Here is a 23,039-nt window from a genome sequence, read left to right on the forward strand (position 1 = left end):
CAGGTTTTTGTGCTCCTTTTATACAGAGAAATCAGAGGTTAGTGCTTTTCCATAACACGCCTGTTAGATGCTGATGGGTTAGTGATTAACATACAATTAGAATTCGACGTACATAATGGTCGTGCTCAGGGGAAGGGTCTTAACCTGGGCAGGGGCCTTTTCTGACCTGTGGGTGTGGTTTTTAGTATTATAATGAAGGTAGTTCACTTTAGGACACTCAAAAATTAGTTTAATTGCCAAGATAAGTAATCAAATAGTCCCTTTGCCAGGTTGTCAAATAACATCCTCCACATGATCCCAGACATCTCTTTTATGGTCCAGGATGTTCTGCTTATCTCCTAGGGTTTGGAGATCAAAGCTTGTTCTTGAAGAACTTGTTATTGCTCGAACTCTTACTCGACCAAGCTTCAAAACCTTGTAATTGTCCCCATGGGTGCGGTAACTCTAGCTACTAGCACGATTATTAACCGTGGCTACTAAATTACTAACCGTGGCTACTAGCAACGGTGAAGTATATTCTATCGGAGGGACGGCGGCCGCCGGTGCCCGAGGGGGTTCGGCGGGGCCGGGGCGGGGCCGGGCGGGGCTCGGCGGAGCCGGGGCGGGGCCGGGGCGGGGTTCGGCGGGGCCGGGCGGGCCTTCCCGCGGCGGAGGGCGGCCCCGGGAGCGCGGCGCCATGGCGGCGGCCTGGCCGGAGCTGGAGGCGGCGGCCCGCGAGCGGCGGCGGGAGCTGTCGCTGCCCGGGGCGGCCGTGGCGGAGCGGGTGGCGGCGGGCGGCGGGCGGCTGCCGGCGGAGCTGCTGGCGCTGCCGCTGCTGCAGTCGCTGGAGCTGAGCGGGTGCGCGGCGCTGCGGGAGCTGGGCCCGGGCCTGGCCGCCGCCCTGCCCGCCCTCCACACGCTGGTGCTGAGCGGCAACGCGCTGGGCCCCGCCGGGCTGGGCGCGGGGCTGGGCGGGCCGCTGCCGGCCCTGCGCCTGCTCGACCTCTCCGGGAACGGGCTGGAGGCGCTGCCCGCCGCGCTGGGCGGGCCGGCGGCGGGAGCCGCTCCCGAGGGACCCGCGGCCTTCCCGCAGCTGCGCAGCCTCAACCTCAGCGGGAACCGCCTGCGGGAGCTGGGCCCGGGGCTGGCCTGGGCCGCGCCGCAGCTCCAGGCGCTGCTGCTCTCCGGGAACCGCCTGCGGGCCCTGCCCGGTGGGCTGCTGCCCTCCCCAGCCCCCGCCGCCGCCGCCTTCCCGCTCCTCAGCCGTCTGGAGGCGGCCGACAACGAGGTGGTGGAGCTGGGCGCCGACATCGCTGCCCTCACGGCCCTCAAGGTGGGAGCAGGCCTCGTCCCCTCACGCCCTCGTCCCCTCACGCCCTCGTCCCCTCACGCCCTCGTCCCCTTCTCCCCTCATGCCCTCACCACCCGTCCGCTCACCTCTCTGTCTTTCTCTCTTCCAGAGCCTGGATGTGGCCAACAACCAGCTGAAGGAGCTGCCCGCCGCATTGGCCGACTGCCCCCGGCTGAAGGAAGCCAACTTCAAGGGCAACCAGCTGAAGGACAAGCGGTTGGAGAAGATGGTCAATGGCTGCCAGACGAAGGCCATCCTGGAGTACCTGCGGGCTGGCGGCCGCGGGAAGGGGAAGGGCGAGAGCTCCAGGGAGGAGGCCAGGAAGAAGAAGAGGGAGAAGCAGCAGCAGAAGAAGGACGACGTGGAGCACGACGAGGTGGAGGAGGCGAGCAAGCTGCTGGTGAAGGTTCTGCACGTCTCTGAAAACCCAGCGCCTTTAGTGGTCAAAGTGAGCCCGGGCGTCAAAGACGTCCGAGCCTTCATTGTGTGCTGTGTGCTGAAGGGAGTCAACCTCAAGCCGGGAAGTGCTCTGAAGAGGTTCCTGTCCGCACAGGTAACTGCTGCCGTTCGTTTGCCGCAGGAGAGTTGGAAATGGACTGTGCTGGACTCCGGCCAGCAGATAAGTTTCTGAAATGTAGGGTGAGCTCTTGGGTGAGGGGACGGCAGTGTGGCGTGGCCTCTGCCCGCGACGTGCCGCCTGCTCAGGCCGTCACCAGCAGAACTGGTTTTCCCAAAGAACCCAAACGAGCTCAGATATTACCATGAGAGGGCGACGAGTGCACAGGCGTTTGCTTTGCTGCTGTACCACCAGCTTGTTGGTGCTGCGGAACCTGTTGAGGACTAAACCCGCGTCCACGCCAGACGTAGCCTGGTTTGGCTCCAGGTCCCCTGATCCGAGCCCAACCCTCCAGCCGAGGTGTGGTGACCAGCCTTCCGCCTGCCAGGCTGCTCGCCCGTCCCTTAGACGTCGGCGTTCGCTTCCTTCGGATTGCGGGACGCGCGCGTTTGGGATTGTTTCTGATTTAAAACTGTTCATCTGCAACTTGAGAAAGATGTTGCATGCTGAGCTTCGCTATCTTTGCGTTTGGATTGTAATTCAGATAAAATACTTTCGCAGGTGAAGGGCTCCATTTAATGCAGAAGGGTCACTCAGCTAGCTGATAATGCTACATAAAATGCTGAACCCCAGGAGGAATAAATCCTGTTGATGCTTTTGATGTATTCTGATGGTGTTCTTTGTGTTTCAGACTAAACTGCACGAAGACATCTGTGAAAAGCGGACAGCAGCCACAATTGCCACCCACGACTTGCAGCTGATCAGGGGCCCTCTGACGTACGGTGTTCAGCCTCCTGACGAGCTGAAGGTAGGGCCAGTGGCATCGAGGGCTTTTCCACTTTTTTTCCTTTTGTTTTCTGGAACTGTATAGAATGGAAAGAATTTTCTTTCCCTGAAGATCCTAGGAAACTAATTACAGGAACTTTAGTTTAGAATCTCTACTAATTTCCTTTCTATCCTGCTGTAACAAGGCCTGCTTGAACAAGCCTCACCAAGCTACCTGCTGCTGCTCCAGGACCAGTTAAGAGTGCTGAGTCTAAGGACTTAATCAGGGAAAGCAGACGTAGACTTTTTTCCCCCTCTAAAACCATTCTGATCTCTCTTAACATGTGCCTTTGCCTAGGGTGACTGAGGTTTCGGTGTTGATCCTTTCTCCCTTGTTGTGGTGTTACCACCTTAATGTTCCCTGGAGGTCCCTGTTTGTTAGGCTGTGCCTGGACTGTCCTGCAGCAAAGCAGGTGCTCATTGGTGCACCTTGAACGGCAGCAGCCTTCAGGGTAACCTCGTTAAATCAAAGCAGGGTCTGCTGATTGACCCAATCTCATGTTACTGATGTTGCTGCTTTCAAAGAAGGGAAATAAATAATAAATAAAAAAAGCTTGCAGTGCATCTGTGTGACAAGCTCTTAGACTGTACTTGTAACTTCAATCCAGAATATAAGAATTTTATTTCAAATTGGTCATCCTTATTTATTTAGGCCTATTTCAGCATGTCTGTTAATTATCCTCCCTCCAGAGCCCCCCCTCGCTGAAGGACCGAGTAGTCGGGACACTGTCTGGGGCTGACCCGAAGTTTTTGGTGTATTCTGCTCTCTAGACACCTCGTGTCTGTAACTGTTCTGTGCACGTGGCCTGGTCCTTGGGGATGAGTCCTTCCTTTTCCTGCTGGCTTGCAGAGCCTTTCCTACTGTGACAGGGCAGCAGGTTTTCACGTTATTCAGCAAGTTGTGACGTGAAGGAACTGGCTAAGAAGCTGTCCAGGCCTGGTCGGGTACTAGTGGATGAGCCTGTTTTTCACATGGGTGTTGTAGCTCACACAAAGTTTTAAACTCCGTGTGATCATCGTGGTCTATGTTAAGTAGAAAGTGTGTGGCCACGCTGAAAAAGGTGTTGGGAACGACAGCACACAGAAGTATGGGTGTTATTATTGACCAGCTTACGGGAGAATTTTAATAACCCCAGTGTCTGAGTCACTCTTAAATCTCAATGTTTGTTTTCTCGTATGGAGTAGATAATGCCCCTGGGTCGAAAGGAGATCAAGGCGAAGGATCTTCTCCGTCAGCTGCAGTTAGAGGCTGAGGAGCAGAGGAAGCAGAAGAAGCGTCAGAATGTTTCTGGATTGCACAAGTCAGTACACTGGTCTTTTGTGGGGTTTTTTCATGTGAATTTTGGTAACTCGTATGGAAAGACAGCACTGACGAAGAGGTGCTCGAATGTTATTAGGAGGCGTGTTCTGTGAGGGTGATGGGGCTGGAAACCCAGCACGGCCCTGGGGACCTGCGGTGAAAAACACTGAGCTGCGTTTACACACAGAGTACCTGGAGTGAAACGAGGTGATGAGCGCCTGCCGTTACTTTTGGCTGCTCCAAGAGTAAATTCTTGTCATCTGAATTATTCTTAGAGGTGACAGAGACATTTAGAATAGCAAACAGAAGGGAAACAGAGGGATGAAGCGTATGTCGTGCGCGTTCAGTGTGCTGAGCGAATCAGAGGCGCGGTAAATCTGCACGTAGGTGAGCTCCGAAGCGGAGCGTGGCGCTGGCTTTTGTCACTGTTTTCTGCTGTTGTGTCCAGCTGCTGTTTCAGTTGCTCACTTTTTGCTTCTTTGCTTTTCTTGGCAGGTACCTGCAGTTACTGGATGGCAAAGATAACTACCCGTGTCTCGTGGATGCCGAAGGCGTTGTGATTTCTTTCCCTCCGATAACCAATAGTGAGAAGACAAAGGTACTCCGTTAGTGGAAATGCATTAATCAGAATTAAACAGTGTCTCTTTCCACGGAGAGATACTTGGCTCCAGATCCAAAGATAGGCACAGTTCTGTGAAACTTGTGATTGCATTCCAAATATAAATCTTCAAAGCCTGAACCTTCTCTGCTGGGTTGTCAGATTGAGATGGATCTTGGCGTTGTATTTTCACCTTGGTAAATCTGTCGGGCTCTGGCAAGCTGTTCCAAAGGCACCAGTCTGCCTTTGCAGAGGTGGCTTTATTGAAGGGCAAGAGTATGGCTTTTGACTTGTCAAGAAAGGCAGAACTTTGCCTCTGGTGGAACTGAATGAAAGCCTTTTCTGCAGCTTGTGTACCAAAATGGTGCCAAGAGGCTGCGGGTGAGTGTGCTCTAACTCCTTATGTGCTGTACCTGTGACATTCTTACAGATTAGAAAAGACACCCGTGATCTGTTTCTGGAAGTGACGAGCGATACCAGTTTACAGATATGCAAAGATGTCATGGACACACTAATTCTGGTAAGTAGTTCAGGAAGATAACCCTCTGTTCTTGCTGTGCATCTTTACAAAATGGTTAATTGCTCGCATGTATTGAGAAGAATACAGAAGTCGGTTTTAATTTGAGCAGTATTATCATTCCCTCTCCTTCACTTACTCCTCCATTCTTGCTGTATCACAAAAGGTTTTTATATTCTTTTATATCCTGACTAACTGGCAGACCTCAAAACTCACCAGGGTAAATAATGTTGTGTTACCACAACTGGAGGTGCACGGTTTGACTTTGAACGCCTTCCCCTTGTTAGTGATCTCATGGCTTGAGATGCTGCCAATAAATTCTTTTTGGGAGATTTCTCCCCTCGGCCTTGCCTGGTCTGTCGTTATCACAGAATTACCTCTCAGATATGTACAGGACAGTCTCGTTAAATGCCAGTCAACACGCTTCCTTTTCATTAAAGCTTTCTTACTGAAAGGTTAAAACTTGGGATATGGCAAGTACAGGATAGTTTGCTGTTAAATATTTTGCAAGATAAATATATTTTTTCTCATCCAGTTCACATGACCCTTAGAACACGTTGGTGAAGGCTGCTTTGTGTAGTTGACACCAGCTGCTAACAGAGACAATTTCAGATGCACCAAAAGCAAACTCAGTGGTGATCCTACAGCAGGCTTAAAATCCAGTGCTTTGACAGAGCCCAAGTTCTGTGTTAAACGTAAAAAATTAAACTATTCAGAGGAGCGGGACCTCCTGGAGAGCAGAGCAGTGATAACATCAAAACCCCTTTCTGTTTCCTGGAAGGTTCTAACCCTCTGCAGAATGTTTCCGTGCAGATATTCCAGCAGATGCTGGCCAGATCTGCACCTTGGAGTTGCTGTGAGGCCTTAGCCACAGAATTAATCTTGTTTTCTGTATTTTGCTTTTAACAGAAAATTGCAGAACTGAACAGATTTACTTTGGAAAATAGGGAAGACTCGGGCTCGGATAACGAATCTGATGCTCTTTGTGGACCAGTGAATCTGAACCCCAGCCAGAACGTACAGGCGATGAATCTTCCGTTGGTAGTGGAGCAGGTTCGGGTAGTGGACACTGATGGAAACTTGAAAGTACTTTATCCTTCAAAAACTGACCTGACCACAGTGTCCTCTCTTCTGACTGTAATACGCTAGCAGCTATCAAAGCTAAGAAAATGGTTCCTTTTTTTTTTTTTTCCCCATATTCGACAACGCAACTTGTACGCAGTGAGGTGGTTTGGGTTTTTTTTTTTTTTTTTGAAGAAAAGATGCGGTGCATCCTGCCTGGGTATGTAAAATCTTTCAAGTTTGATCAAGCTACGGCAAGGAGTATCGTGTTCTTTCAGCCTTAATAGAAAGTCATCGGTCTTCTGACAGAGAACAGCATCTTCAAAAGCCAACTGAGGGGCAGAGGTGGTGCTGGAAGTCAGAAGGCATAGGGAAAATCATTGTGCCATCGTAGCGTTTATACAATGAGTGCAGTTGTATTTTTCTGCAAGGTCCCTGGTTCTTCCTGGCATGTTTCAGCTGGATGATTATTTTGGCAGCTAAACTGGGAAATCCAGTAGGTGACAGCACTGAAACGCAGTCCCGGCTGTGTGCCAGTCCTGAGGACAGAACACAAAGCCACTGCGCTGACGTCTCGTTCTGCATAATTTTATTTTTATATCTGGAGTAATTGTGACAATTTAATCGCTGTCAGAACTTGAGGAGTAGGTTATAAAGTGATGGTTTCTGTGTTCAGACATTAACAGAGCTTCCATTTTTAAGGCAGTTGAATTGAGTGGAGGGGTTTGCATGTCCAGTGCGTTTTGGAGCCATCATCCATCCTCGTGGGAACACCAGCTGTGGTGACCGTGTTGTGTACCCGCTGATTAGTGCTGATCGAGGACTGGCTTTGTTCCTGCTCCCGAAGTTCAGTTCCACTCAGAGGGCTAACGCTGCCTTACATCGACACCACTGAAGCTCCCCGTTTCCCCGAACGTGAGGACTCTCGCCCAGAGTGACCCTCCTGGAGCTTTCTGTCACACTCCCACGTGAAGAGTGTTGGGGACACCTTCCAAAATACAGGTAGTCTGAGTGGTTCTAACTGTTGCAGTCTGGGTGACTTTTACATCTGGGCTACTACCTGTGTGAATGCGAACTTCTCCATAAGCTGGGGTGACCTACAGACTGACGTTTTTCTGTTAAAAAATACAGAGCTCTAACTGAACTTCTAGCTACCGTGTCAAATACGTGTTGGGACTTGCGTATTGAATGGAAAAATAAAACTGTTCTTGCGGTCATATGTCGCTGTCCCTTGTTTTGGCATTGGTGAGTTTTCCAGTCGTGTAACTACACAAGCTCACCGAAGCAGCCATCGTGTGCTGCAAAAACAGTAACGCGACGCTTCTCGCTGCGGGTGGCCAGGCGGTCCTTAGCAGTGCTCAGGCCTCCCTCCCAGGTCGACTGTTTCTGCAGCGAGTTACAGTGAGTTGTGCTCTGAGGCGGTGGAAACAACTGAATTAGATATTCCTGCAGGACTCTATTTCAGTCAAATGAGTTTAATTTGTTAGTAAGTCTCAAAACCAAGGAGCGGGGGTGTGAGGCTGCTGAGGTGCTCCGCCACGGCGCCTCAGGCTCCTACCTCGCAGGGCTCTTCCTCCTCTCCCTCGCGCTGGCAGGTGATAAAGTAGCGTCCATGGTGTAGAGCGATGGGACCTTGACGCCCTTCTGTCTCAGCATCTGATGGAACTCCAGCCGTTCGTTAATGATTTTCTGAAATGCATACAGAGGTGGGAAGGCATTAGATGGAAGCAGCGCTGCAGAGCGTTCTCGTACCCCCTCAGCCCTCTGCCGTCGGCTGCCCGAGCGCCACGTACCTGCATCGCCTCCAGCACCTCCTCGTCCGCCAGCTCTGCCTGCGGAGCCTTGCTGCCTGCCGTACTGAACGTAGCCTGAATTATTTTGCTTCGGTATCTTTCAAACTTTTGATAAAAGAGGAAAGTAGGTGTGTTTAGTCTTAGGTGTTTAGTTACAGAGACTGCACTGTCAGACTTGGACAAAGTACTAGTGAATGATGAAAAGGGAAGTCTGTTTAGGGGAAATTAGGGGCAGTTTGGGCTCCACTGCGAGTGCTGTGATAACGATGTGTTTCTGGGTGGACTGAGTCCCTCCCCTGGGTAGCAGGCTCAGTGCTCGCTACCAGGCAGGAAATGCCTTTCAGGGGATACCTGTTACTTTGAGCCTGGAAGGGTTTTAGAAATCTGGTGATGAAACTGCTCTGAATTTCTCAAGGGTTTCTGGTATTTGAGGCCCCTTTGCTTTGCAAGTGACATAAGAGCTGGGAAGCCAATTGCCTGAGTTTCTGCTCTGCTGGCCCCGTGGCTGCCAAGGGAAGCCGGGTCCTGAGAGCAAAGGCCCGCAGTGTCCTGGAGCATCTCCCACTGTGCTTTGCCCAAGAATGTTTCTAAACTTTCAGATTCTCTGCTGGAGTGGTTGAAGTGTCTGCCAAGAGGGAGGCAGGAGGTGGTGCTTACCCTGCTGCTGATGCGCTCCAGTGCCACCCTGGCTTGCAGCTCCCTGTGCTGCAGCATCTCAGCTTGGTTCTGCCTCGCCTCCTGGGCCCGTTGCTGCTCATGGATGTGGTATCGGCCCCTCAGAACCTCTGCCTGCAGCTGCCTGACCGTCCCCTCTAACTCGCTGATCAGCTTGTTCTGCTCAGCCAGTTTGGATTCTTGCTCTGTGACAACCTGAGATGGATAAATCAGGGTATTGCAGCGAGGAAGAAAGCGAGCGGGCTTGGACGCATCTTCCCTGTAGCTGGTCCAAACGCTGCTTGTATTTCCTGGGCAGAGCCTACAGGCTAACAGCCTTGCCAGTACTGGTAACCATTATTACTTGGCGTTTTCTCTAAAACTACTGGATTGAGTAGAGTTTTTTTTATGTGGCAAACTCCCCCAAGCCCAAAACAAGCACAACTACGCAGCTAACAGAAGAATTTTCTATAGCAGCTTTGCACCAGATTTACCTGTCGCAGACTGCAGTTCTCCTCTATTGTCGCCATCATTTCTTCGTGTTTCCGTCCTTCTCTCAGGCTGCAAAACTTTAGCAGAAAGTTATTTTACAGTTCAGTTTTGCAGTTCCCAGGTGTACCTCCTCTCTGAGGAAGGGAACTGCTGCACAAAGCCCGAATCCCCCGCTGCCAGCTCTCCTACTGAGCACGGCCACCGCGCTCTCGGGGCCGTACCTTGGCAGACAGGGCTTGTAGCTGGTTTTCCTGCTCTCTGAGCTTCTTTTGGAGCGTTTCCTTTTCAGACTTGGCTCTCCGAAGCTGGGATTCCTGGATCTCCAGTTGTCTTTGCAAGGAAGAGATGACACCTGTGAAGTTGGAGTACTGCTGTTAAGCAAACCGAATCCCTGCCAAAAGCTTCGTGGCTCCCTCTTTCAGGTAAGCGTAAGCAGAGCTGCTGTTGTAGCCCTCGGGGCACAGACCGTGGGTGAATTTAATGGTCCAGCCCCAGTGATGCTGGTGGATGATGCATTTTGTAGTACTTTGCTGTGGTATCTATTAAACTAACCTCATTGTGTGAGGGCTAGCAGAGCCGGCAGCACAAGCACAGGTTTGCCAGAGTGCTGAAACTCTACTGGATGCCCCGGAATAGTGCTGGGGGCTTCCTCTGCGGGGTTTCCTCATGCACTTCGCTTCCACAGGGAAAGGGGTTTCAAAACAAGTGGTGTTTCAGCCTCGCTCTAAGCGACCGTGGAAAGCAGGAGGTTTTGTGCTCATGAGAACCTAAGCTAGAATTCTTTTTCTAGGTGAAAGGAGCAGAATCGCAAGAAGATGTGAACGTGGGGGCTAGGGCAGCAGCGTGTTTTCTGGACGCCTTCCCCGGGGTACCTGTGGCCATGCTGTAGTCATCCCTCGCTTTCTGCAGTTCCTGGCGGAGCTCTGGGTCGGCTCCCTGCGCCTCAGTGAGCTTCGCCTCCCCCCGCGAGGCCCGGCCGGCGCCGCTGACACCGTGGTCGGGAGCCGCTTGACCCGAGCTCGCTCCTTCCATCGCAGAGCGGGGTGAGGACTCCTGGTGCGGGGAGAGGTGGGCTCGGAGCTGGGGCTGGAGCCCCTCGCCAGCGCTGCCGGGGCCCTCCCCGCTGCCCGGGACGGCCGTCTGTCCCCCCGCCGGGACGGGGGCTCGCTCAGGGCTCGCCAGGGGTTCGCCGAGGGCCGGGGGGGAGCTCGCCCGGGACCGGTGGGGGCTCGCCCGGGGCTCGCCGAGGGCCGGGCCGCGCAGCCTCCGCTTCTCGCCCGGGCCGCTGCGCGCGCGGTTACCAGGCAACGGCGGCGGGGCCGCCACTTCCGCTTCCGGGTGAGCGGGTCCCGGCCGGGCCGCCGCCATGGGGCGGAAGAAGAAGACGCTGCACGACTACGCGGCCGAGTTCTCGGAGCTGGCGGTGAAACGGCACCTCCTGGAGCGCGGCGGCGGCGAGGAGCAGGCGGCGGTGGTGGAGACGCTGTACTGCACCTCCTGCCAGCTGCCCATGCGGGTGCGCCGCGACCGCATCCTGGAGCACCTCTCCTCCGGCCGCCACTACCGCAACCGCCGCCTGCTCCGCCAGCACGGCCTGCGCGCCCCGCTGCTGCTGTGAGTGCGGGCGGCCCCCCCGCGGCTCGGCCCCCGGGGCTGGGGCGGGCTGGAACCGCGGGGCCGCTGCCTCTCGCTCGGCGAGGGGGAGCAGGGCCTCTCCCCCCAGCCTTCGTCTGTGTCTGGCCCCCCCGCAACCTTCGTCTGTGTCTGGCCCCCCCAACCCTCCTCTGTCTGGCCTCCCCCCAGCCTTCGTCTGTGTCTGGCCCCCTCAACCCTCCTATGTCTGCACCCCCCCCCAGCCTTCGTCTGTGTCTGGCCCCCCCCCGCAACCTTCGTCTCTCTCGCCCAGCTCTGCAGGTCCAGACGTCGGCCCCGGCCTGCCCCTGCAGCTCGACGCGCCCGCGCTGCTCTCCCAGCCCTCCTTCATCCTCGCCGCCAGCGCCGGCACCAGCTCCGGCTACGGCGCGCTCCCCTCGCCGCCTTCCTACCACAAACCGCTGGTTCCCCACCGCCCCATCGCCGCCAGCGCGGCCACCCCCGGGGAAGACCCGTCGCCCTCCACCTCTGCCAGCCGCCCCTCAGCGCTTGCTGCCTTCCGCGTGAGGATCGCACCTGCCCCCTCGAAGCAGGCCGGCCAGAGAGGGGCTGCACCCGAGGCTTCCGACGGCCCAGCACCCGCCGTGCGGCTCAGCAGCGGTGTCGGCCTCGCCCTCTTCGGCGTGGGGCTCGTTAACAAAGCCTTGTTTCAAAGCCTGATGGAGGAGAGCGGCTGTTGCTTGCTTTACGTGGTGGAGGATCAGCTGGAGGAGGTGGAGCACACCTTCGGTGCCGAGTTCCTGGCTGGCACCAGGGTGCTGCGGCAGCAGGACGCCGACGTCGCGCTCAACGACCAGCGGTACTGTCCGCCGCAGGCTCCCGTGCGTGCCGTGCCGCCTCCCTGCCGCCGGGCTCGGGGCCGGTGTCTCCGTGCCAGGCTTGTGTCCCCTCTGCAAAACGCTGCTGTGCCGCAGCGGATCCAGACCATGCTCGTCCGGCCCCACACGGGGGAACGGAGCGAGACCGAGGGGCTGTTACAGGCTCAGCCTTGTGTCACCTGCCCAGAGGTGCTTCACAAGTCCCTGAGCAGCTCAGCTTGACTCCCGTACCCAGAATCGGTGGAAACTTGGAGGAGTTTTGTTGCAGGCAGTTTGTTAGGAAATACAAAAAAGCCTTGGTTTCCTCTGTTCCCACAGCGCAATAAGCAACAGGCTTTCCTGCTGCCTGCCAGTTTTTCTGCCTCGGAGCAGCTGGCTGAGCTTGGTGGCTCTTTTGAAGCTGTTTGAGGAAAGTGAGAGTTGGTGTAAAGGGAAGAGTTTGTGGTGTTTTGCTTTACAGTTGAACTGAACGAGTAACGTCTAAGTGATGTGGTTACAGTCAGGTCTCAAATTGGTATTTTAAATATCATTGCAAAAGTGAAAGGCAGAGCTTTTAAGAAAGATGGATTTGATATTAGAAACTAAAGAGTGGTGATAAGCTGAGATGTGCCGATCACTTGTTCAGCAGCTCTGCCACATAAATACTTTTGATCTCACTGTGTGTGTTAACTAGCAGGATTTAACTCCTTTTCAGAGGACGCCTTCTCCTCTAAGATGCAGGAAAAGCAATGCAACTCCATTGTGCCTCTTGTAATTTTAACCTTGATATGTCACCCCATATTTCATCCCTGCAAGCAGGTACCGAGTTCCTTTTATACCGTAACTTGCTCTTCCAGAGCAGTGGGGTTTTATGTCTTTTGTTTTTGTTAACTCATCCTCAAAGTTGAAGGCGGCTGTCATAAAAATAACTAACTGAAAGGAGCTTTTGAGCTTTGGTTGTTCTAGTGAAAACCTTGTCTTCACTGAAGATCTTTCTTTTGACTTCTGCAGGGTCTCTGGAGCCATTATTTGTTCACCACCCGAAGAAGCCTCCGAGATTGTAATAGACGCTTTACGGGCGGGTAAGAGGAGCAGCTGCAAATTCAGGTTTTATCTGTAGTCGGTAGCACAGGTTGGGGCAGACCTCGCCTGCTTGCTGAAGGCTCTCCGTGTGAACCCTGTCTCGTTTCAGCAGTGTCCCGTGAGTTGTGCAGACTATCTAATTGCATAATGGAAGAGAAATTACTCTGCTGATGACACTGATGTTAATGGCTTAACGCCAGCGAGTTCGTACTGGGCTGGTCCCAGTACGGCCGTGCGGAGTGTCCAGTCCTAGAAGTAGCACTGGCACTGAAAGGAGAACTGTCTGTCAAAGCAGTCACACTTCTTGAGGTCCGTAACCAGCTCGTAAAACCACAGCTGGGGGCCAAAAGGGAATTGGTAGCATCAAGAAGTAAAAAGCCATGCTCCAGTTCCATCAGACCTTCTAGAAGATAATGACATATTGCAAGATAAAAATGCTCTGTGCAGACGGGTCTTGCCTTCAACCCCGTGTTCTGTACCCTTTTGCACAGGAAAAGGTGTATTTTGCGAGAGGCTGCCCAGTTTTGACAGGCAGACAGCAGAAGCTTGTTTTGATGAAGCTGACAGATGTGGAAGACCCTTGGTGTGTGGATTTTACAAGTAAGACCAGCGTTTTTCTTCTGATTTATACTTGAAAAGAAGCACGTGCCTTCTGAAAGCAGCACTGATTCCTCAGGCTTTCCTGAATTCGTCCTCAAATGAACTTACTCTCACTTCTGCTTGTTAACGTTGTTCATCTGGGAGTTAATTGGATTGGATTAATTCTTCATGCTTAATGGGGATGAAATCTAGCTGTCATGAGATTCAATTAAATGTTTGCTCAAGTGGACGCTAGTGGAACTCAAACGATGAAGCTTTCAGGATGTGAAAGCTCCACACTTTTTAGAATGGCCAAAGGCAGATGGGGTCCATGTCTCTGCCATCCTTTTGAGGTCTTGCAAACGCTAGAGCTCGTTGGAGCTGAGGAGGAGGAAATATTCTGACGTGCCGTGCCGTTCTGTGAGGCAGTTTCTTGGCCTGTGGTTTAAGGATGTTTTTCACTCACATTTTTTTGTGCATGTACAGCCGCCGGGTCGGGCAGATCTGTGACTGAAGTGTGCGTAGGCTGAGGGGATGTGGGTTGTGAGTAAACACGTGGCAGTTTTGTGCTCCTCTGCTGAGAATTGTTAATTTCATTGCAAATAAAACTTCTTTGGACAAGTATATATGTATTTTGCAGACACTAATTTGTAATTACACAAAGTACCTGCCCTAACGTTTGCCTCGGGATCCGCAGGTCCGATCCCGGCCGTAAGGTCGAACCTCAGCTGAGGTTTGGGTCAACACTCAGCTGAACGTAAACTTGTAGGTGGGGCTTTAGGAAGAACTGTAGGTAATTTACTGCACCTTTAAATGCTTTTAATCCCTGCAGTTTAATTCCTGGCTTCTCTCTGCAGGCGCTTCGACCCAGCGCTGCAGTTCCTCTGCAGGAAGGTCCGCGACAGCCAGGCGCTGGGGAGGATCCACCGCATCTCCACCATCAGCAGCGAGTACCCAGCAGCGTCCCTCAGCTTCCTCAGGACGTCAGGTAGCGAGCGGCTTCTCAGAAGTTCTTCCCCCAAGGACTGGAAATGTATCTCGCCCCGGGTTCTGGCAGCAAGTCCCCTATGTCTGCGTAGCCTCAGGCTGCATGGGTTTTCTTTTGAGGAGCATTTGCTTTACCAATCTTTACTTTTGTCGCATTTTTCTGTTTGCTTTTAGTACTAGTTTCTTCGATGTAGGGTGCTTTTTATACCGATCTCGGTGCAGTTCAGAAATGTACATTGACTGTGGGTTTTAAATGTGGAGACCTTAATGCCCAGTTTTGCTTCTTCCAGGCGGAATTTTTTATAATGCTGCTGTGCACGATATAGATATTATCAGTTTGTTGTTGGGAGAGAGTGCACCAGACACAATATTTTCACTGGGGCATGCATTCTGTGCAGGTAAGAATAAATCTTTTGATATTTTCTTGTGTACCTCTGGACATCAGTACTAAAATTGGGAAGAAAGAGAGTGTGAGAGCGTGGCAGCTGCGACATAATTGTTCCATCATAGAACAGTTTTAAAAATAGTCTAGTGAAGAGAAGGCAGGTTTGTAAAGAAGTTGTTTTAGGCAGGGTATTTAGTGCTGATTTCTGAATTTGGTCACCTCCCTGCTGACGTGAAGCGGTTGCTGTCGAGGTGTCCCTGGGCTCTCTGTGGCAGTCGAGGGATATCGAGTTTGCCCTGTAAAAACCAGAGTGCAGAAAACAACGAGCGAGGCTCGGTGCTTACAGGAATGTCAGCGCAGTCTCTTTCAGTTCTTTGCTTTCTCCAAGTTCTCTGGCACTTACCTGTTGATCTCGGCACAGCTAAAGGTGTGAATTCACTCTGGATCCTCTCAAGCTGATGGGCACGCTCTGGGTTACCAGACTAATTTAAACTAACCATAAAACTGGAAGCTGCCACTTTTTAAATGGGAACGCAAAGTTTTAATTAAGGTAATTGCAGCTGCCGCCGACCTTGGCTGGCTGTTGTTAGAAAGTGTGGTGTGCAACGTTACAGTCATTGAAATGCAGCAAACAAAACGCCCCGGGGAGGGTTTTGTACCATCTGCCGCCTCCTAGCTGCGTGCTGGAAGTTGCCTGATCTTGGCTGTAACAAGCTGCGAAGGCGAATGGGGTTGGAAGAAGAAGTGGCAGCGCCTTTAGGGAGAGCCCCGGGCAGGGAAGGTGGAGCTGAGGCCCAGGGGCCGTGTGTTTCTGCAGAGCTCGTTGTTCCCCCTCAAAGCGCCGGCAAAGGTAAACCAGCCGCTGTACGTTGCAGCAAGCGCTTTGCTGTCGCCGTTGCTTCCCGCTTTGAAGGTGTCGTAGAGCCCGTGTCGCCTCGTGAGGGAAGAGCAGCGCTTTGTAGTCGTAGTACTTGCTGGTTTGCTGTTCCTGGTGTGAGCCAGCGCCTTTTTTATCACTCAGATATGGCCTACTTGAAGGATGCAGACACTGTAGCGGTCAGCATGAAATTTCCTAGCGGAGCAATTGTAACTTTGGACGTCAGTCAGCACTGCACTAAACGCTGTGATCAGCGACTGGAGGTGCGTTCTCCCTTTGCAGCCGGGTCTGTCCCCACGCCGCAGCCCGGCGCGAGCTCGTTGCCTTCTCCTGGGGCAGCCCGTCGTGCCCCATGCCCGCAGCCTGCCCGAATCACCGCTGTGCCTCGGGATTGCTTGTCTCTGTTTAATCTGCAATCCGCTGCCTGAATCTTGCCTCTGTTCACGTGTGTCCTGGTGGGGCTGCATGTGCTCATACTAGAGCAGAAATCGGTGTCAGCTCTCCTGAGGCTGAAATGTTGTCGCACAGCTCATTTGTTGTCTTCCCAGGGTGTGTTTAGGTGTGTAGGAAGCCAAGAGTTAAGGGTATTAAAGGGGAAGAAAAGTGTAAACTCAGAGGCAAATTGTCTGTAAATCCCTAAAGTCATGAATTATAACAGATGCGTGGGCTGGATTTGGGGAGTAATATCTGTTAAATACTTAAAAAAGGAGCTTTGCTCAGATGGAAAAAAAAAATATGGACATATTGCATGAGCAGAGCCACTGTGCTCCAACCCGTACCTGGTGTTTTCTGCTGTGTCTGATCCGTGCAGGGGCTCTGTCGGTTGTAACTCCTAAATTTTAGAAGTGCCTTTTCTTGGTTGTACAAACCAGGGCTTCTGTAGACTAGCCAGGTGTTTAAGCTCAAAAGCACGATAGCTTAAAAACGTTCTTCTCTTTTTTTTTTTTTTTTTTTTTTTTTTTTTCTTCCCCATTTGCTGCCTTCCCTGCAGGTTCATGGTTCTCAAGGCACGTTACGGGTCGATAATCAGAATCCCCTGGGGATTACGGAGCACGGGACCTCGGTGTCCGTCTGCTCGCAGACCCAGGCCGAGCGCTACAGGGATGCCCACAGGGAGCTTTTCCGACACTTCCTGAGAACCCTGACAGGTAGGACGAGGCTCACGTTAACGGCCGGCGTCGCTTTGGGTTTGCTTTCAGCGAAAACTTCCCTTCAGGAGCTGCTTCAGTAGCCGTTTGGTGTTTGTGTCTGAAACCCCGAGAAGAAACGAGAAACCAGGGGTGAGATTCGTCGTGGTTCGGTTTAAGCCGGTGTCGGGTTGAGCGCGGTGAAAACACACGTGGGGTGGTCGGTCTGCGAAGGAGCCGAGGGTTCGATGGAAGCGCCGGCAGCTGACCCCCTCTCAGTAGATGAAGAGAAACGAGGCCGCTTGGTTGGGGGTGAGCTGCTTCTCTCACTTTCGGGTCAGTGAGAGGGGTGAGGGATGGAGTGTTGGTCTGAAACTGCGTTCTGAGAAGAGCTGAAAATCGGGAGGGGAAAATTACACTGGACCTTGCTGTTGTTTGTAGCAAGGAGAGCCTCGCCTACAGTCCTGGCTGCCCAGAAGGAAGGAAGATATTTCTGTTCTGGCTGCGCTGACAAAAAGACAGGATTTTGGTCACAGGACAGGAAGGAGAAGGGGCTGAAACTTTCTTCTTCTTAAAGTCTCGTGCCGCGAGGCAGAGCGAGCGACGATACGCGTTTCATCTGGTGCTTCGTTCCTGTCCCTGCAGGCAAGGAACCCCCCGCGATAACCAAAGAGCAGTTTCTGTGGACGATCCAGGTGGCTGCAGCAGCCGAGCAGTCCTGGAGGAACGGCTCCGCCGTGGACCTGCGCAGCGAAGCCGTCGCGCCGTCCGTAATCAAGACCGAGATCGTGTGATGCGCGCGGAGGGGAAGGGTAACGTGAAGCTCTGCCACACCGAGGTCTGTCCACCTGCCGACGTCTCCACTGTCACCTTAAAACAAGACTCGTGGTTTTGACGTTTCACCGGGAGCGCCCAGCAGACGGAGGCGCCTCTGAGCCCGAAGCGCTCGGCGCGGAGCCTGCGGGGGTTTCTGAGCACGTCGGCCGGAGCCCTCGAGAGATTCCGGGCGGTTTCACCCGGGCGGCTCCTCCTCCTGGGGAGCTGTTTTCTGGGGAGAAGAGCGACGCTCCTCGGGCCGCGCTGAGGCCGTGACGGGGACAGGACGGGGCGGGCGGGCGCCTTCCTGGCAGCTCCGCGAGCGGGAGGACGCGCTGCTGCGAAAAACTATGGGAGCGTCCCTCTGCGCCGCGCTCGCCTCCCATCAGTACGTGCAGGAACGTGACTCCTGTGCTGAACTCGCCTCTGGGCCTCCTATTTATTGTTTCGTTCGTTGTTTTTACTGGGTTTTCTAAATCTTTTTTGAGAAGAGGTTATGATCTAATTTTCTTGGGGAGTGGGGAAAAGAAAACGCAGGGAGGGAGACCTCCGGCCGCCCGGGCATTAGAAACGTCGTAGTAAGACCCTGAGTTGAGCGACAACGCGCGTGGGCGTTCGGGTACTTGACGCTGGTTATTAAAGGGGTTTTTCAGGACGCGATCTGTGAATTCGTACGGGGGCCCTGGACGGCGCCTCAGAGACATGCGGCTGCTGGGCGGGTGATCGGGCTGCGCCTTGGCTGGGTCACCCGAGGCAGCTGGCAGGAGGCTGTTGTTTTCCCTGTTTTAAATGCAAATGCTGTATGTTAACATTTTAGTAGCAAAACTGAACTAATAATCAAAGTTCCCCGAGTGTTGGAAGGGCATCTGATGGCGTATTTTAAAGGTGTTTGCTTTTACAGTCCAGCAGATTTGGAACATCCACCACAGAAGGAGCAGAGGCAAGTCTGCTTTTAAACCAGGTTCCTCGTTCCTTTTAGTCTTGTCTGGAGCTTATTGGGGGTGTCTGGACTGGACTGTTCTTGTCTGTTTCCCACACACCAGTTTTCAAGATCTTTTGAAAGGGTTTTTTTATGGTATTAAAATAACTTCTTGCCTTGAGTGTTAGCTTACAAACGACACTTCTTGCAAGATTATTTAGTTCGATCGATTTCCAGTTCCTACCTATGGAATTGCTAAAAGTAGAAATAGCAGTGACATTTATAACTAAAGACAATTCTCTCGTGGAAACTGTTTTTAACGGTGTAATTTTTCAAACACAGAAAAGCTATGTCTTGACGATAAAGATTGCTATCAATTTCCATCTCTATTTTCTAGTCATTTATTGAAAAAACAACAGTTTTACCTATAAAGAAGTAGGTGTTTGCCTCTCTACTCCCTGTAGCAGTTTGTCAATAGCGAGCAGGTTTCTCTTGGCCGTGGTGGGGTTCACCGGCCTCGTGCCTGGGCAGCGGCTCCCGCTCTGCGTCGCTTGCTGGGCGCTGGGTGAAGCGAAGCAGCTCGGGCCCCTCGAGGTCGCGCGCGTGAGGCTTAGGCTGGTGTTGGAGGACACTTGCTGTGCGGTGTAAGCCAGGCTTTAGTTGCCGAGTGTTGTGATTCCCACGTGTGCTTTTATTGTGTCACCAAAAAAAAAAAAAAAAGAAACCACAGCTATAAAAATAACACATTTTCCAAAGATAACATTACAGAAGATACCGTTCGTACCACGGTTGGCGTGTGTCTGTTAGTTCTGCCAGAAGAAACCTTAATTAACACTGAAAACACGAAGATCTTTAAAGCCTTAGAGTGCTTTAATGAGCCGTTATCTCAGGCCACAGGTTCAGTTTCAGAGGAGTGGGGTTCCTAACGGCAGTGTTGGGGGCGTTACAGCGGCTCACCCCGGCGGGGAGGAAGAGGAGGCGGCTGCCTCCTGGGCGCTGAAGGCTCGGAGCTGCCCTGGGACCCCGAGGTGGCGGCGGGAGGACCAGGGCCCTGGGGCTGCTGGTTCGGCACCTTCTGAGTTGATGCTGGTTTTCCCCCTGATCCTCCCTTCGGGTGGGGACAGGCCTGCGAGGAGGAGGAAGAGGAGGAGCCATGAAGGCCGCAGTGGGACTCGAGCTCCTCTCCTGCTCCACCTCCACCACTTGGAGGCCCCAGGGTTTGGGGTTCGGGCAGAGTCTCCTCGCTCCCTCCCCAGCCCCGGGGAGGTGGGAGTGGTTCCAGCTCTACCTTCTGCCGGGCCCCATCGCAGAGGCGACGCGTTGGGGTGTCCTGGGTGGGATCCCCGCGGCTGCCCCAGGTCCCGCGCGGGGCAGAAGCAGCAGCTCGCGCCCGGCAGCCGCCAAGGGGCCGCTCGGAGACCTGCTGCGCTCTGTAGGAGGGAACACGCCTGCTCGTGTCCTTGCTGCCTGCTGAGGTGTTTTCCCAGCATGAAACAACAAATTACGGCTGGAAAAAATGACCAGAAACAGAAAACGAAACTGGAAGGGCCTCACGTGGTCACCCAGTCCCTCTCCTCGCTCCAAAGTCGCATCAAATTTACACCTCCTGCCTTCCTGCTCGCCGCGTCAAACCCGGCAGCGAAACGAGCGGGGAGGGATGAGCCCGGGGAATTCACTGGCCTGGCCCCTCCTCTGCAATCGTGTGAAAGAGAGATAGAGGAGGGAAAAAAATGGAATTTTGAATAGATAAGGCTGGAGACATGATTTTCTGCATGTTTACATGCTAGAACATGAAATTAATTTACTTGATACTATAGTGTCTCAGGAATAAGTATCAATTTTTATAGCTTACATGAAAACAAATCTTTTTCTCTCCTTACAGCACGATGAGTATACTGTATGTACATTTGCTTCTGTTTATATACACAAATATTTAAGTACATGAACACATCAGGAACTGACAAACAGGTTCTTTTCTGCTCTACAGAGAACTGAAGGAAACGGGAAGGTTCTGGCAGTCCGTCAGGAGCGGGTTGTGTTGCTTTGCCTCGGTCACCGGCAGGTACCGGTACAGAAAATGGAGCAGGAACGGCGCGACGTCCTTTTTACAGCGGCCGGGTTCGGGCACCCGGAGACCACGGAGCAGGGGCGGGTGAGCAGGAACGGCGGCTGCTCCCGCCAAAGGGAAATGGCGGCGTCTCCCCGGCGGCCGCGCGGCTCCTCCAGCCCAACGCGAAGCACCGGCGGGCGCCTCCCCTCTGCCCAGCCACGGCGGGTTCCCCTCCGGGGCAGGCGCCTCGGGGCCGCCCTGTCATTGCAGTTCCCCTCCGGACAACAAAATTACACTTTTCCAGACGCCCGAGGCTGAAAATATTTTTCACAGGGGGTTTCGTTTCCCCCGGGTCTCTTGCTGCTGCCTTCCGCAGCCCCTCAGTTGATCTCCCCCTCCGTGAATTCTTCCTTTATGGACTGTTTGCGGGACTTGCAGTCCGGGAGGTCGAACCCAAAGTCCGCCCACTCGTCGGCGGCGCCGCGGTTGGGGATGGTGATGGTGTGGCGCACGCGGAAGTGCACGGCCTCCATCACGCGCTGCCGCTGCAGCTCGCCCGAGCTGCCGATGGAGATGGTGGAGGCGTTGCTGCTGGAGCGGATCAGCTGCTGGGCCCCGTAGTCGTGGCTCTGTTTGAGCTCCTGCAGCCCCCTCCAGATGATCATCCTGTACTGCTCCGGGATCTTCAGTGCTCCGAGATCCTGGAAGAACAACACCGCTGAGGCGCTGCCGGCAGAGACGCCACCGCCGCGCCCCTAAGCTCATGGTTTGGGGGGCGCGTGGGCGCGATGCCCGAGCACCAGCGTGGGCGGGGCTGGGCCTCCCCTGGGCCCCAGCACTGAGCCCGCGGGCGGAGCCCCCACCGGCCATTTCTCGTTGGTAACCAACGGCCCGTTGATCAGTTAAACCAGTTAGACTTTTTTTTCCCCCCCCTCTTTTTTTAAGGGGGTGGGTTCACATCAAACTGATGCGCAAAGGGGAGCGAGGGGACCTTTCCCCTTTGGCTGCAGGTTGCAGAGCAGCGCGTGAAGTGTCCTCGTGTGCACTCAGCTGGCGCAGAGCCCTCAGCCGGGCCGGCTTCTCCTCCTGTCCCAGACCAGGAGGTAGGAGCCGGCCCGGGGCCAGCGTCGCGCGGGAAGGCACCGCCGCGGGCGGGAAGGGGCTGTTACGCTGCCGCAGCTGTAAAGTGAAGTGAGGTCAATAACCTCAGGACTGGGGGGGGCTGCACCAGAACGAGCAGCGTCGTAGCAGAGAGCTGCCAGAGATCCACGTTAATGCCAGACACAGAGATCAGGGGGGTGTTAACTAGAGAAGACAGCGGGTACGCAGCGATTAGTAATCACAAACGCCGACCGGGACACACAGCTCAGCGATCTGACACGGGTTTTGGCCGTACCAAACGTTTCCTTTGACAGCTTACAGACGGTCACGGAGTTAGTTCAGAAAACGGTCCAAAACCAGGCTACGGTTACGCAACTGGCCCCAGCTACCACTGAAAAATCATCGTGTCTCCAACAGCTGCATCGCCCAAGCGCGGTCGCGCGTTTTATTGTGGCTGCCAGGTGGACAGCGGCGACTACAAACTGCCTGGGGGCAAAATGGGATTGGGGCAGGAGCTTTGCCTCAGCCAAAACACCAACTCTGGGGTTTACAGGGCTTGCTGGGCCTCGAAGGGTTTGAGATTATTATTTTCTTTTTCCCTGCTTTTCGTTGGGCTGGGGAAGCTCCTGCTTCAGTGCTGCCATCGCTCAGCACCAGGAGGCTGCGGCAGCAGCTGATGCTCCATCCAGCAGCTCCTCCAGCGTTTGTGGCGCCAGCTCTTGCCTGCCCTGCACTATTTGATTCCAGGGTTCCCTTAATACAAATGTCCCGAGCTTATTTCAGCCTCTTTTGTCTTAAAGATTAACCAGGGAAGGGGTAAGATCGGATTTAAAACTGGCTGAGCTGCAGTGGGGGGGTTCCCGCTGGCTCGACGGGCTTTGGGTTATTTTGCTGAGCATCTCAGCTGGTTTTTCTGCGTTAGGTGGAAAATCTGGTCTGGGGATCTTTTTGCTCTTTTATTTCTGAGTCTGGAACGACCAATTGAAACTATCGTGGTTGCTACCGATGCCTGAGCTATTGCTGAATCCAGAGGACCAGAATGGGTGGATAAATGGAAGGCAGAAATCCGGGGGAGCGGATGTTCTGCGTGATGGGCTGGTGCAGAGTTTTCCCTTTCCTTTAAAACGGTTTTGTCCTGCATTCCAGATCAACAGCTGATAGAAACGTGGTAAGAAAGATCTTCCCAAAGCATTTACCTCTATGGATAGGTTCTGCAGGTGGTAAATATTCTGTAACCCTTGTGAGGTGAAATAGTCGATGCAGTTTGGACACCCCAATCCTGTTAAAAAACTGCAGAAAAAAATTTGGACAATACAGTGGCATTAACTTCTGACGAATCCCAGCTGCGCTCGCAACCGTCGCTGTAGCTGCAAACCGCGTCGGGGGGCCCTGGGAAGGCGGGGGGCTGCGGGGGCTGCGCTGAGCTCGGCTGCCCCCGGCCTCGGCACCGGGGGGCTGCGGGAGCAGCTCGGGGGGCTCCGATGGGATTTTTCTCTGCGGCTGTTGCCGGCCCAAGCGTGACCTCTGTTGCCACTAAT

General features: G+C 53.6%; 4 protein-coding genes across 8 annotated transcripts in view; 2 read left to right on the forward strand and 2 right to left on the reverse strand.

Moving 5' to 3' along the window:
• Positions 1 to 660: 660 nt before the first annotated feature.
• Positions 661 to 7,405, forward strand: LRRC47 (leucine rich repeat containing 47). 2 transcript variants are annotated; one of them, XR_012626183.1, is made up of 8 exons: positions 661 to 1,312; positions 1,440 to 1,883; positions 2,578 to 2,694; positions 3,897 to 4,012; positions 4,507 to 4,609; positions 5,040 to 5,129; positions 6,036 to 6,408; positions 6,891 to 7,405. XR_012626183.1 is itself a non-coding variant. In XM_074848549.1 (7 exons), exons 1-7 carry the CDS (start codon positions 677 to 679, stop codon positions 6,273 to 6,275), a joined length of 1,746 nt encoding a protein of 581 aa, XP_074704650.1. In that variant the 5' UTR covers positions 661 to 676; the 3' UTR covers positions 6,276 to 7,405. The 2 variants fall into 2 exon arrangements, 1 of the variants encoding a protein (XP_074704650.1); XM_074848549.1 differs by having other exon boundaries at positions 6,036 to 7,405.
• Positions 7,406 to 7,487: 82 nt separating this feature from the next.
• On the reverse strand, positions 7,488 to 10,495 carry CCDC27 (coiled-coil domain containing 27). Of its 2 annotated transcripts, XM_074848552.1 has the most exons (7): positions 10,000 to 10,495; positions 9,349 to 9,479; positions 9,130 to 9,204; positions 8,639 to 8,851; positions 7,982 to 8,086; positions 7,747 to 7,877; positions 7,488 to 7,601 (listed from the first exon to the last, which is right to left on the reverse strand). In XM_074848552.1, exons 1-7 carry the CDS (start codon positions 10,493 to 10,495, stop codon positions 7,547 to 7,549), a joined length of 1,206 nt encoding a protein of 401 aa, XP_074704653.1. In that variant the 3' UTR covers positions 7,488 to 7,546. The 2 variants fall into 2 exon arrangements, with proteins under 2 accessions (XP_074704653.1, XP_074704652.1); XM_074848551.1 differs by lacking the exons at positions 7,488 to 7,601; positions 7,747 to 7,877 and having other exon boundaries at positions 7,956 to 8,851.
• On the forward strand, positions 10,494 to 18,733 carry LOC141933671 (myo-inositol 2-dehydrogenase-like). 2 transcript variants are annotated; one of them, XR_012626184.1, is made up of 9 exons: positions 10,494 to 10,741; positions 11,034 to 11,579; positions 12,589 to 12,659; positions 13,152 to 13,260; positions 14,097 to 14,227; positions 14,517 to 14,624; positions 15,633 to 15,751; positions 16,480 to 16,927; positions 17,261 to 17,384. XR_012626184.1 is itself a non-coding variant. In XM_074848550.1 (9 exons), exons 1-9 carry the CDS (start codon positions 10,494 to 10,496, stop codon positions 17,407 to 17,409), a joined length of 1,638 nt encoding a protein of 545 aa, XP_074704651.1. In that variant the 3' UTR covers positions 17,410 to 18,733. The 2 variants fall into 2 exon arrangements, 1 of the variants encoding a protein (XP_074704651.1); XM_074848550.1 differs by having other exon boundaries at positions 16,480 to 16,636; positions 17,261 to 18,733.
• Positions 18,734 to 20,171: 1,438 nt separating this feature from the next.
• The window catches only part of TP73 (tumor protein p73), a 31,216-nt gene continuing 28,348 nt past the window's right edge, over positions 20,172 to 23,039 (reverse strand). For both annotated transcript variants that reach the window (XM_074848399.1, XM_074848398.1), the window contains exons 13-14: positions 22,698 to 22,791; positions 20,172 to 21,101 (exon numbers count right to left, since the gene is read on the reverse strand). In XM_074848399.1, the coding sequence (XP_074704500.1) occupies positions 20,781 to 21,101; positions 22,698 to 22,791 (415 nt within the window). In that variant the 3' untranslated portion in view covers positions 20,172 to 20,780. The remainder of the gene's footprint in view (positions 21,102 to 22,697; positions 22,792 to 23,039) is intronic.

Source organism: Strix aluco, chromosome 22 (assembly GCF_031877795.1).
Source record: "Strix aluco isolate bStrAlu1 chromosome 22, bStrAlu1.hap1, whole genome shotgun sequence".
Lineage (NCBI taxonomy): Eukaryota > Metazoa > Chordata > Aves > Strigiformes > Strigidae > Strix > Strix aluco.